Source organism: Zootermopsis nevadensis, unplaced genomic scaffold, assembly GCF_977971745.1.
Source record: "Zootermopsis nevadensis isolate Lab colony 2312 unplaced genomic scaffold, Znev_1.0 Znev_ptg000002l, whole genome shotgun sequence".
Lineage (NCBI taxonomy): Eukaryota > Metazoa > Arthropoda > Insecta > Blattodea > Termopsidae > Zootermopsis > Zootermopsis nevadensis.
Genome location: NW_028259134.1, coordinates 9,776,247 through 9,790,043, shown reverse-complemented (window position 1 = coordinate 9,790,043; position 13,797 = coordinate 9,776,247). Strand labels below are relative to the sequence as shown.

The window sequence follows — 13,797 nt, the reverse complement described above, 5'->3', positions numbered from 1 at the left end:
CTTCGCCATTACAAAGATCTACAGGTTAATGCTGTTCAAAGAACTAAACCCTGTTTAGAACGAGTCACAAAAGCTCACAAATATAAAATGCAGAGTTACTGGTTGTTAAAGCAGGTAAGACATAAAGTTAATTCTGGGCTTTAAGGGTTAATGACAAAATAAATAAAATTTGAAAGAAGTGAACTGTGAAATCAGCTGAGCATGTTTTGAATTTCCAACTAATGTTTAAATACTGCTTTTTCAGTATGCAAGTTGAAAATAGTAACCTTGTGATTTTCAATGCCTACACAACATTCTCTTTATACTAGGATAACTTTATTATAAAATATGATGCTTAAAAAGCATACCTATAACTTCAATCATTAATAGCTAAATACACTGAACTCTAGTTTAGGAGAACAAATTATTGGTATCACACTACTGGTCGTCTTTCTTTAGTCCTGGAAATAATATGAGAAACTTAAACCAATTATTAAGGCAACTTTATGCTCTGATATACCTCACCACCAAACAATATCTCAAATCAAGAGATTGACATTCAGTAAATAAATATTACAAAATACTTTATCACCATAAAACACTGAAATTGTGTCACTTTATTAAGATTTAGCGTGCATTCACATGCTCCAATATTACTAGTATCTGTGTCGGTATCCACATTAAAAACAGATGCTGTAATTTATGCCATTCACATAGTCACCAGTCTCATAAATCTGTTGTTCCACATGCTGACGGTGGTATGCACTGTTTAATGATTGATAGAAATCAATGTGACACGTCAATGATCTGTATTTAGCAAGAATGTTCTTTTGGATGAGCACTGACAACATATTGGTGTCTGTGGCTCATGTTTTGGAGTCAAGTCTACTAACATGATCTCTCTTAGAAAATAATATAATATGGTGCTTCAAAATTTTCTGCAGCTGATTAATGTTATAATGAGCACATCTAAATAAGATGTAACTATGACAAAGCTGGTAGAAACTAAGCCCAGTTTACGGCACATAATCTGTAGTATCTTTTGTGAAATGTTTCCTGTGATCCACAACAGGCATTACTTTTAAGTGATAATATGATGAAGCTCACTTTATAAATGAGAAAGCACGTTCACACACAAATTATTTTGTTCATAACATGAAAGAGACCTGCAGCATCAACTTGGATTCAAACATGCATATTATTGCAAGTACTTCAATGACACAAATGCTTTGTTTTTAAACTTTCTCTTCTACTTAAAAAAAAATATGAAGAATATAATAGGGAAAAGTGTTACAGAAAGCAAGCGGACAAGCAGATTTTAGAAATACATTCTATCTGAAATTTTCATTCATAAATATACTATATTTACTTACATGAAATGGTTGGAGATGTGATTGCCCAGTGAGTCCATGAAGTAATGTTTACAGAAGTCATAAACAGGTAGTTCCACAGCCGCAATAACAGCAGCACGCTGAGCTGTTGGGCCCACACCCTGTTTGACAGGCAATATCAATATTCAACACAGACAGAATGCACATAACTAAAACATCATTAATCTCAGATTTTGGGATAAGTACACAAATTGCTATCAATTAAACTAAGCACCTATCTATATGATAAGCAAGTGTTGGTAGCTTGGTGGGTTGGTGATCATAAGAAAATGGTTTGTCATTTATACAGTCAGATGTGTCTCAAAGTCTTTGAACTCCATCTCGAGACAGTCATCCATAACAGCACAGCTTAAGTGGACTTTGGCAAAGATACCATAAATATCTATAGATGACCCACTGAAAAACATTTGGTCACCCCTGTGGAGTGAGTAAAAGAAAGAATTCAGACAAAGAACAGAAACCGTTCATTTACATCCAACAGGAATAGAAGCATTCATAAGAATTACCAACACTGGATTCTCTAATAAACTGTAGAGATGTGGATGACAGTATTGTAAAAGCCATGAATGTAATACGAGAGTTTATTCGCAAGATACATGACAACTCTCTTCAATGGAGAAAAGGTATGTGATATGATGTTGCCACTTTTGAGTTACAATATGTAGCAGATGCATCCTTATTCTCCACAGCTAAATTATTCCAGAGTTAACCATCTACTATCAAGGTGACACATACTGCGTTATTCAACCACTGTGACCCCTTGTTTCTGAACTTCAAGAAACTTGGGTTTCCATCAGTGTCCAATAATTCACAAAAGCTCTACAATGCAAATGTAAACATAGGCCTTATGGCAAGCTGCCAACGGATTTGTACTGAACCTAATTAACACAATATAATAAGCAAATATTCTGAATGTCATTGCAAAATAGTTAGCACTCCTACTTTGAATTCAGTGCGTCTCACGGTCAAATCACAGCTTAGAGGCTGGCCATCCTATCTGATCTTTTACGTGATTTTTGTCATTCCCTCCAGGAAAATTCTTGGATAGTACCTCTTCTTTCTGCATTCTTTATAATTCATTCATCCCATCAATCAATGTTACATCATCTCAGATAATGAAAGAATTATTAAATAAACTTAAGAATAAATAAGCAAATAGCTCACCCTCCATAGGCCAGCAACGCCCTCCTGATGGTACACATCTTGAAAGCAGCCCACAATGCCTCTCTGGCCTTGGCTGCCAAGGACTTGCATACGCACTTTGAGCACATCTGTTGGGTTGGCAATAGCACTTGAGACCATTCCTGCCACAACGGCACAACATACATTCACTCGAACATCCTCTTCCCCACTTCCATGGGACACCAAACGTTTCAACGAGTAGTAAGTGCCAAACTTGATAGTCCCATATGTTGCTTGCCTCAGAACAGCCGGGCAAATTCTGTACAATTAAGAACTCACGATTAGAATGAAATCTCTTGATACTGACCCCAATATTGCTAAAGTTACAACATAAACCACATCTAGAACCTATAAAACCTCTTTTAATCTATTCTTTCAATCAACTACTTTAGATCTCGAAATGTGACAGGGATCGAATGTTTAATTTGATGAATAAATATAAATGAGTCTTAAAAACGTATTTAAACGGGACCAAAGGCCAGTCAGATAATCAAATATGTGGAAAATACAGAAGAATAATGAAAAAGACAAGGGTAAATATCAATATGGTAATATAATGGGGCACCATTGTTGCCAAAGTTATAACATGCAACTCCATGGAGCAAAGTTGTTCTTGAAAAGCTAACAGTATACCCAGCTGATCAAGAAATTTCATCCCCCTTACGGAATCCAAAGATTCATTACCATGTTTAAAAGAGCCTGTCACAGGTCCCTATAATGAGCCATATACATCCAATCTACTCATAATTCTAATCTCCTCCATGTGTGCTACATGTCCCATCTATCTCATCCACCTAGACTTGATCATCCTAATATCTGATGAGGACTACAAATTATGGAGTTCCTCATTATGCGGTTTTCTCCACTGTCCTGCCACTTCACCATTCTTAGGATGAATATTCTCCTAAGCACCCTGTTCTCATAACTCCCTGAATTTGTATTACTGTACGCGAAAGTTAATACTTGTAGGTGGGCCAGTAGGCAAGTGATGTGCGCATGCGTAACCCTACTATTCCTCAGTGGAGAACATCGGCCATTATTACAGATATTTCTCAAATATCTTTGTTGCGAGCCACAGCTCCACCAATCATATTATCCTTATTCATTTATCTGTTTTGTTATTACTGTTACTATTTCATAACAGTTCCAGTGTTATAAAGTATTACCAGTACAGTTTATGTCAGATTAGAAGAACATCTTTCAGTCTGCTAGTAATGCAACACATGACTTTCCAGGACATATACATCACAGGTACTTATATCTCATATACAGTATGTGGTATCTATAGTGCATTATACTACGTAAAAGAACGTGATATGAAAGCCTTACCCTGAATACAATGCTCTAACACCTTCTTGTTTGGAAATCTGTAGCAATGCATCGGTCATTCCTCGGTATTTCAATTCTGCATGTTTACTGTCAATTTTCTGTCCCTGGATCTGAAGTCGGGTTTTTGTTGTATCGATCGGAAATGTTCCTGTGAACAAAATATTCATATGAAACTTCTTAAACTTTGGTACAGTCCTGAAGGATTTATTACCTGACTTTATATTATTATTTTATCCCTTATTCTAGTTGATTCATTAAATTAATCAATATAAAGAAGACGACAGTATTCTTCTTCTTATGAACGTACCAAATTCAGCAGTACATGAAGCCAATCCTCCATACACAAAAGGTTGCCAGTCTTTATCTCCCATCCCACCCTCTTCAGATGGTTGAGCAGGACCTGTTATGGGAGACACCCCTGGTCCCTGCTCTGTAATTTCTGCAGCCCTGGGAAAAACATGGCAAAATTAAGGAATATAATTAATTTTATATGACTTAGCAATACTATTCTTTCCTAAATTCCATTTATAAATCATCATTATTTCAAGCAGTGAAGATTCCATCTAATCACAGATTCAATTTAATTCTGATTCCCTTTTTATCATTTAGTTGATGCAAAAAGTGTAATTCTGAAGAAATGAAATACAAAGATAACAGTTTATGGATTGTTACTGCCTACTTCTAGACTTTATGAATCATACAAAAGGTATTAGAAATACAGAGTGGAAAGCGACAACGGTTTCTAAGTGTCAAAGAACACAAAATGAATTGTTTCAAACACTGCATGAACATACCATGGTTTGACAACAGAAGCTATAAGGGGGTAAACATTTCAAATTAATTCCATTTTCATTATGAAATCTGCACATTAGACACCAACAGCAAAACCCTGTCTTTCACAAAAGTCTTTACAACCTATCAGTAATATTTTTCATGGTGAAACTGAAGTTATGGGTTGAAAATATTTTTATTTCAAAACACGGGACTTGTAGGGAAGTTGGCTCTTTGGAAGAAGAACCCAAAGATTCAATACAACTAATACCAAAGACCTTCAATGGGTTGGACTTCTATCCAGTTCATAAGCTCACAATGTTTCCATTAAGATCTGGCTTAATATTATAAATCTCACTTTTCAAAATGCATACTTTCAAAGATACTTTTCTACAAGCTTCTGTGATAATTTTTTATTTCCTCTATCAAGTTGATAGATACAACCGACAATTGTCAAAAACAGAGATGATTTCTGTGGCAAGCTTTGATGCTTTACTGCTTTCCAAGTCAACACCCAGAACACTTCAAGAAAGGTTAAATGTGTGCTGACATATATTTAGAGAGTAATGAGATACCGCACATAAAAATGGGTCAGTGATGTAAATATAGACCTGGCAAAGCTATGCAAGGCAGCATATGAAACAGGATGATGGACACAACTATATCTGAAAACATACCAATACCTGCACTCTAACCTAAAAACAAACAAAAACAGATTTACTTCTGAAAGCGTTATAATATGCACACATATAGCCTACGTAATGGTAAACAAAGTTTCGCCATAATACACTTTGTCATAAGGACGTACAGGAAACCGGAAAATTTCCGTTCATGGAATTAATAATTTCTTCTGATGCACTACTGCTAATAATATCACTTTACTGGCAGCTACGAAAGGCTTGATTGCTTCCTGTGTCACATGTAATCATCGTCATTCTGGCATTAAAGTAAAATACATGTATTAATTCTGCACATATCGTAGCTCAATGTGACTATATACATGACACAAAAAGTGACGTAACATGAAATGAAAATTAAACACATGTTCAAGCTAAAGCAGATTTTTCTTTGACATACAAGAGGCACTGTTCATTTAATTACTACCGTCCTGAATCATGTAAATCAGTATATTTCTTACACTTTTCTGCGCTCACTATGTGCACCGGTTCCCACACAACTAAATCGTAAACTGCTTTCGACTATCGACAATTTCGTGACGTATGACATCGAATATTTCAAGGCGAATCGATGTAGACTTCCATTCTAATACATGTAGGGACATCTTTAGGTCAAGGATATGTACTATAACAAATTATGACCTTTATCACAACAGATGGCACCAAATTACCAATCCATGACTCACTCACATGGCGCTTGGCCGTAATCATAAACAGGTGGTAGCTACTAATGATTCATGATCAATAATGAAGAGCTGGTCTGTGATAGATGGTAACAAGTGTTCTGTAATTTGGGATTTTGTTGCTGACTACCTCCAAACACCATTTTCCATTGCCAATAATGTGCTCCTTGTTTTTACCTTTGTTTTTAGCCATGCAATACTATACAATACAATACAATAAAATGAAAAATTTAAACTATAATTTTGCTTCGTGCAAGTGTGTTTCATATTATGGAAGGAACACAGATTGAAGGTATTTTAAGATCAGGGTCCTGAAGAAAATATTCACTTGTGGGTGAGAGTAACAGGAGACTGGAAAAAACCTGAATTTTGTATCAGAGTTGTCACAAAAATGTCAGCAACTTTAGCTGTGATTCCGTATTTTTTAATTGAACTATGAATAGCATTGGCAATGTTATCAAATATTTCTCCTTTGAATAAATGTAATCAATAATTTAATCTTTAAATATGTTATGGAGTGGAAAAACTGATTGTATTATTACCGATTTTTTGTTACACGTTTTCACTTGCACTAACAAACAGTCAACGGAGTGAAAGGGCAGGTCATGTTTAATTTAGTTGTACCTTCCATAGCAGCACACGTAAGATTATTTTCATTCGCAGAACTCTGAAGAATGAAGTCAACTTTGTGTTTCTTGGTCTGAAGATGATCATATTTCTGTATCCTCTGTGACAATCATCAACAATGAATAACAATGCACACAAGTAACAACAGTCTGTAATGATTTGTGTTTGAAATTCCTTTCTTAGAGTTTAATTAAATAAAAACATACTTAGTTTCAGCATTTTAATATTCACAGAATTTACACGAAATATATCACCACAGCACATTTGTACTGAACAGCTATTACTTTATTAATCACATTCAAGAAGCTGCCAGTAACATTCGTGGAAACCATAGAATGAAAGATCCATCGCGTCGAAAGTATTCCACATTTCTTTTGAGCAGTCTCATCAACTGGACCAGCCTACAAAGCTGTTATTTCCTACACTTTGACAAGATGTCCAAAAATGTGTCAGTCAAATCTGAATCAGTTGGTTGTCTGTTGCCCAACAGTGACATTTGTAATTCGGGTTGCCTACCCCCCCCCCCCCCCCCCCCCCGGGAAGAGGCAACAGACAGACAAAGAAACATGGACGGGGTCCATAAGGCGTTCTTTGCTGACGCTAGAGCGCGAAGAATACCTAAAGACTCAGAAAAATCACGCTTCTTGGATGTTTCTAGCAAATCAAGGCGACACGATACTGGAAGACGTACAATTCACTTTTCGTTTCTAAAGTGTAAATTGTATAAAATTATGTTAATGATGTAAAATGCCACCTCGAAACAGGTGAGGGAACAAAGCTCTTTTCTGAACATCAGCCATTTAAAAATGAACTATTTTTAGTAATTAATTTCTTATATTTTACTGTGACTGCTTCAACTCTATTCTCGGTCGGTACTCTTGATTATATACAGGGGTTCCGGTTCAAATCTTGATTCGGAGAATGGCTATCCTGACTGATATTCTTTGTGGTTTCCCATGAAAATGCCGGAATAATATATTACGTTAAACTAAGCCCCGATATCTTCCTTCCACATCCTTTCCAATGCACCACTTTTAATTATCCTTTCATTCTATGCTATATAACCTGGATAGTTTAACAATTGTCGTTGCATGAACCAAGAACTGCTCAGGAAGCCTCATATCTGGCACCTCGATACCTTTTTTTTAAATCTCAGTTGTTAGGATCTTTTTTACTTCACCCTTCACCCTTCATTCTTTGTTTCTTTCTTCTCTGTTTCGCTAAGCTCGTGATATATATTTACACAGGCTCGTATTCCTCCGCCTGTCAATCTCTGTTTTAAAGAACTTTTTCTTTGTCCTTCTCCTATATCTCGTTCTTGATCTTGTCTCTGCTCCATCCGACTCCAAGTTGTACAGTGCTGCTATCTGTACTGGCAGGGTATATTGAAGGCACACGTCTGAACCCGGAAACCAAATCTAATTCCCGGGCTTCCTCTTCGTGTTGAGGATGTAAAGCCAACCGGCTACGTCGTTAGCTCAAGGAAGAGAGAAGGCTCTCGGAAGCATGTGGGAGGAGACAGAAGATGGAGGAATTGTCAGTAGTACAGAGAGATCCTTTCAGATGCTGGAGCAAACCCGCTGAAATTTACACTTCACTGTTCTAAAACTTGTCGAGTCTTAAAGTAGCTGTTGGGAGAACAAGGACAAAAAAAGCGGGAAGGAGGGGGAGTGAGGGAGACGAGCTTGGAAATACTAACGAAGGACGTGTAGAAGGGTTCTGTTGTCGCCAGCTTTACAGCAATGTAAGAACGTCAATATAAAGATTATGGCTGACGTCATAAACCAGAGGAAATATTCCGCTTTCAAGACACGTTCTGCAACATCAACAGATATGCCTGAGGTGACAAGAGATATTTCGATGTAGCCGCTGAAGACGGGTTGTTTATTAAAAGTGACATCTGAGTTTCGTTAGGAACTTAAAAGACATACAGTAATAACGAAACAGGGACCTCGGATCATTTACAACGAAATGTTGAAAAATTCCCACCAAAACCTTCACCCTCTGCCCGCATGTAACAGCTAAAGAACCACTGAACAGGTAGTCATTACATTTGATACTGGGCAGTTTTACTAAACATTGTCGACATTTACATTTTGGTTATGTTTGTAGAACAATAACGACGACTTTGTATGAAGACGTACACGCTTTTCTGCGAGAATCTGGACCTCAACTCGCTAAATATTTACCGAAGCAAAAATTACAGAAACGGATTTTATATCTAATGAACCCGGGACCTGTCGAAAACGAAGCAGGAATGCTAACCACTCGATCACGACGTTCTGTGTGTAACATTCCTACATTTTGAAAGTCACTCTGTAGCACAGGACTGACAGAAATCGAAAGAAATGACTGTACTGAAAATGTAGTTCCCGTCTATGTCATAAAGTTACATGGACTGATCAAACAGCGAAGAAAATTAAATAAACGGCGAAAGTTTATTCCAGCTTTAAAGGTGAATTTTCCTTTCTTCCTTCCGTCCTTTCTCTTTGTCCTTCCATCCTGTCGCCCCATCCCCCTTCTTGTTTCAAACAGAACTCTAATACCACATGAGCGCTGTAACCTCCATTTCGCTAGAGTTTTTATTGCTTCCTGTATAATTTCATCCGCATTGTCAGAGTTCTCGTTCCCAATGCGAAAAAGTATTTATTTTATTTATATTACACAATATACGATAAATGTAATGCAAATCTGTCCGTGTGCCTAAGCACTACTACAATAAGACGCTCTACTGGACATAAGATAAAGCATCACACATCTTGTCTTCGGCACCTGATGGAGGTGAGTGTTAAGCTTCACGCTTCGCCCTGTTTGCTCCCGGTAAAAAAAGAATTGGAGAGGAGTGGGCACAGGAGAAAGATTATTTGTCTAATATTTGAAACGTGTCTTCAATGGACACTGAATTTAAATTTTGGTTCTAGGCTGGAAACTTGCTCTCCTGACTCAAGATTTTTATGGTATCCCTTAGCCTTTCCAAAAAAAAAAAAAAAAATATATATGCTGAGATGCTTTCTTAAAATATAACATGACCGCTTTCTTCGACATGTTTTCCAGTTCATTATTCGTAATATTCAGTCACTTGACTAATACTTCTACGTAGTTGAGAAAATGTCAGTATATAATAAAAATCTACTATAAAACAGAAATTAATGAGGGGAATTCACATGGCAGTACGTACAAATGGTTTGAGACTCACGTCATAATGTACTGACATCCAGACATGCCATTTTGCCATGAAGTACCCCGACTGTAACATACTGTTGCTATATTAATACACTACCATGTCACACTGTGTTGCATGCCGGGAGCGGATTCAACAAAGGGTTCTTGTGGCTGTTTAGCGGAAGTACATTCACTAGCGCTTTCAGCGGCCAACAACTGAACCAACCTCTACATCTGAGCAGTTCTGCTAACAATAACGACCTATTAGGCTGTGATAAGATCAGTAATGATAAAGTGTTATAAAGGAAGACAATAGAAACTAGGCCTATATTAGAAGATATTAATGAGGTTGATCTGAGGGTGATTCGACTTTCTTCTTACCTTACATCAAAAATATTTTACCAGTTTAACTCAAGGGCCAAGAAATTCCTCCTGGCACTGATCTTAAAAACCAATATCAAGTTTTCGTTATTATTAACAATATTTATTCATAAATTATAAATTACCGTAGTATAAGCTAAAATATAATTCATGCTGTTGAATTATGAAAACTAACTTTTGGATTATAAAAATGAATATTTTTCTGATCCCCTGCTTCCAATAGAAGTAGCCTAACAAACAATTTATTAAATTTAATTTTCTTCCTCGACAAAGGCATATTTTAAAACTAGCCTAATCAACTTTTACAAAAAATCCTTTCCTCCCTCGAAAATTATTGTTGAAGAATTACGATGCGAGATCTGTCTCTGATGAAGTACGCTATCTTTAGAGGCGACTTTTATAACGTGGTACAATAGAGAAGTGAACTTTAGTAAAGAAATGAGATAGAGCATTGTGGAATAATTCTATGGCAAGGGAGTTGTGGAGGTGTGATGCTATTGAAAAAGGAATGTCAAACTTTCCTTTAATGTTTGGGTTATGTAGATAGAGGTTCTATAGCGCACACCTTTTTGTACAGAGTAGTACATAACGGGTGGGGGTGGGGGTTTTACGCATTTTTCGTCACAAACAAACCCCCCACGAGTCGGGCGAGATTTTGAAGGGAAGCTGCTTCACGCGGCGTAGAAGTGTTCAGTTATAGTTGATTATACTCCTCCTTTCCACAGCGCATGACACCAATAAATTTCCCTCTACGTTAACTCGAGCTGATAAGACTGTTACAGTACACTCTCGTTCGCTTTTTCTTCTTATTCTTCTTTGCTTTCGTTCTCCCTCCCCCTTTTTTGTATTCAGATACTCACCATTCGCGTTTACATGCCAGCACCCTTAACATTTATACAGCTTCATTGTTACGTCGTCAGTATCAGAACGTAAAATGTTCAGATTATCTGTGTAGTCCAAAGATGTGCATCCACAGATATAAAGAACGATCTATCGATTTAAACTTGTGCCTATGAGTTTAGTCCATGATTACTTCTATCAATTTCAACAGTTTTGCGGGGCTGGGCATGACTCGGTCCTCCAGTGGATCGCGAACCATTTTTAGATCGACCGCCAATTCAAGGGAGAATATTAGGGTCAAAAACCTTTATAATAAAATTATTTCAGAAATTATATAAGCTAACAGTGTCGAATGTTATGTTTCGTCATCCGCGTTATTTTTTAGTTCTAGTGGTTTTCCATTTAACGTCCCTTTTAAGTTCTACTCACATAGGCCTATGAGCTCTGCCTTCTCGACGATCACTCAAAAGATTACTCCAGCCTACCACAGGATCACACGACCACTTGGTCTCGAATTTAAGGATAGCGGGTCGCAGTTACTACAAAAATTCACAAAATAAGTGGATCGGATGTTTTGTAAGTATTCGCCTTATAAATTAAACGAGTGTTTTCGTGTGTTTCATATCATTTTAAAAGTAGGGTCACAGAAAACGTTTTTGAAAATATGTTTCCATTCTTAAAATTTACGTTAGCAAAATTTTATATCAAGTATAATTTTTTATAATTTATGACATAAAATTAGCATTTGAGCTTCAAGTTCCACGTAAGCTATAAAATCTGTGTTTTTATACTTTTATACGAAGCCCGCGAGTATATTAAATTGAATAAATCAGTAAATAAAAGAGTTTTAAATAATTTGGAGTAGCATTTGCCATGTTCAAGTCTGTCCAACCCTAAGTTAGAATACTGAAGTGTCTCCTGTACGTTATTTATTTATTTAAATGTAATTATAGTTTATTTAACAGCGCTTTTTCAGTAGCTCAGACTACACAGCGTCAAATGAGAGGATGACAATGAATAATGAATTGAAAAGGATGTGGAAGGAAGCGGTCGTTGCCTAATTAAAAGTACTATAGCGGCAGAAAACTCTTATTATAACAAGTTCGGAAAGTGTATTCTGTTCCGAAAAACACATAATAACCTCATGCGTCCTTTGCAACGTGTATTTAGGGGTACCAAATCCTCCTTGTTCGATAGTGCCCAGTTTGGCCAACAGATTGCAACACTCGCATTTTGTACCTCCCACTCGTAGGATATTCAGAACTAACAGCAAAACCTCCACATCGAATTCCATCAAAATCCATCCAATGGTTCTCGAGTTGATTCAACTGGACAGACGGACGAATGGACGAACAGACACGACCAGCCCTATAATTTTGCTCAAAGAACGCATAACTGCTTCATTGCATCACTATATTACGACAGGCATTACTTATTTTATGAAGTGTATTAAATACGACGTTTAAGATGTTGATCTACTGCCACCTTCAGGTGACAGTTACCAAACTGACAGATATTCTTATTGTTTTCATCTTTTATATTAGTGACATAGACAGACTGAGTAAAACTGCGAAAAAAATCAGAACAGATCGGGAGAACTTTTGGATTGCGACAAGTTGGAAGACCGAGATACGAAAAAATAGTATTATGTAAGTATTCAGGTTCTCAGGGCGGCGGGTATAAAAATGGCTGCCTTCTGGTTTGTTGCGCCGTGTAGTCTGGTAGAAGTTTACCGACAGACTACACGGCGCATCATCTCATCGCCCTGATTATGGAGGCAGCAAGGACCTCTGAAACGTCGGCAAACTTCTAACAGACTACATAGCGTAACAACCCAAAAGAAAGCCATCTTCATCATGATCTTGGTTGATTGTCCTGGAGATTATTTAACTACACTATTCAACTGCAGGTAATTACGTCGAATTATACTGGGATACTGGATACTGGGAACGATCCGTTCTTCAAGTGCCTGAGCACTACGGGTCCCAACTTTACGTTGGCTTTGATCTATGGTCATTCGGTAGGACTCCTTGGACGAGGGATCGGCCCGTCGCAAGGCCTCTACCTATATACAGGACAGCACAACACAGAAAAACGCGGACAGACATCCATGGCTTGAGTGGGATTCGAACCCACGGTCCCAGCGACCAAGCGGCACAGGGCCCAAGCCTCAAACCGCGCGGCCACTGCGGACTCCATGTCGAATTATATGGGAAAATTATCATGAATGACGAGTGGACTTAGAAAGAGTTAGTCGTGGTACGTCTGAATGTACTGTGCCGCAATTAGTCCGGAGAGACTCAGATAAAACGTAGTCGGGATAAGTTGTAACCTGCTGAGGCTCAAACCGCGCACATGCCGAACAAAAGTCTAGAGGGTTACCACCACAAGAATTTGCTCCGTACTTTATGTCGAATTCTCGTTGGTCGGCAACCCCAGCAAGGCAAATCCAATAACGTCCTTTAAGTCGGGATACACTTAAAGGTTAAACTACTAACCGTGTTTAATTGGGACGCTGCTCATACGAAATCACCCGAGTCTTTGTGCTAATGATATAAAAGCTTACTCCACAGCTGTTAGCCTGAATTTGGGGTTGGGTTTCTTTCCATTCGATGTTTCCCATTTTCTTCTTCTTATTCTGCTTCAGCCTTCTATTCTGTGAGACCCAGACAATTGAGTTAAAGGTCTTACAAGACCACAACTGCAGTCTTTCCTACGATAAAAACCCTTCCCGTGCCAGATAGGAGGAATGTTGGCCTTCTTCTATTTTCAGTG

The 13,797-nt window shown here is 37.6% G+C and overlaps 1 protein-coding gene across 3 annotated transcripts in view; it reads right to left on the bottom strand.

Moving 5' to 3' along the window:
* Bmcp (uncoupling protein Bmcp mitochondrial) overlaps positions 1 to 13,797 on the bottom strand; it is a 123,149-nt gene that overhangs the window by 13,831 nt on the left and 95,521 nt on the right. The window contains exons 1-5 of one of the 3 annotated variants that reach the window (XM_022078472.2): positions 5,791 to 5,892; positions 4,189 to 4,328; positions 3,882 to 4,029; positions 2,535 to 2,811; positions 1,353 to 1,471 (exon numbers count right to left, since the gene is read on the bottom strand). In XM_022078472.2, coding sequence (XP_021934164.1) covers positions 1,353 to 1,471; positions 2,535 to 2,811; positions 3,882 to 4,029; positions 4,189 to 4,328; positions 5,791 to 5,879 — 773 coding nt within the window. In that variant the 5' untranslated portion in view covers positions 5,880 to 5,892. Of the gene's footprint in view, positions 1 to 1,352; positions 1,472 to 2,534; positions 2,812 to 3,881; positions 4,030 to 4,188; positions 4,329 to 5,460; positions 5,701 to 5,790; positions 5,893 to 13,797 lie in introns of those variants that run through there. The other 2 variants (XM_087349221.1, XM_087349215.1) reach the window with 2 other exon arrangements.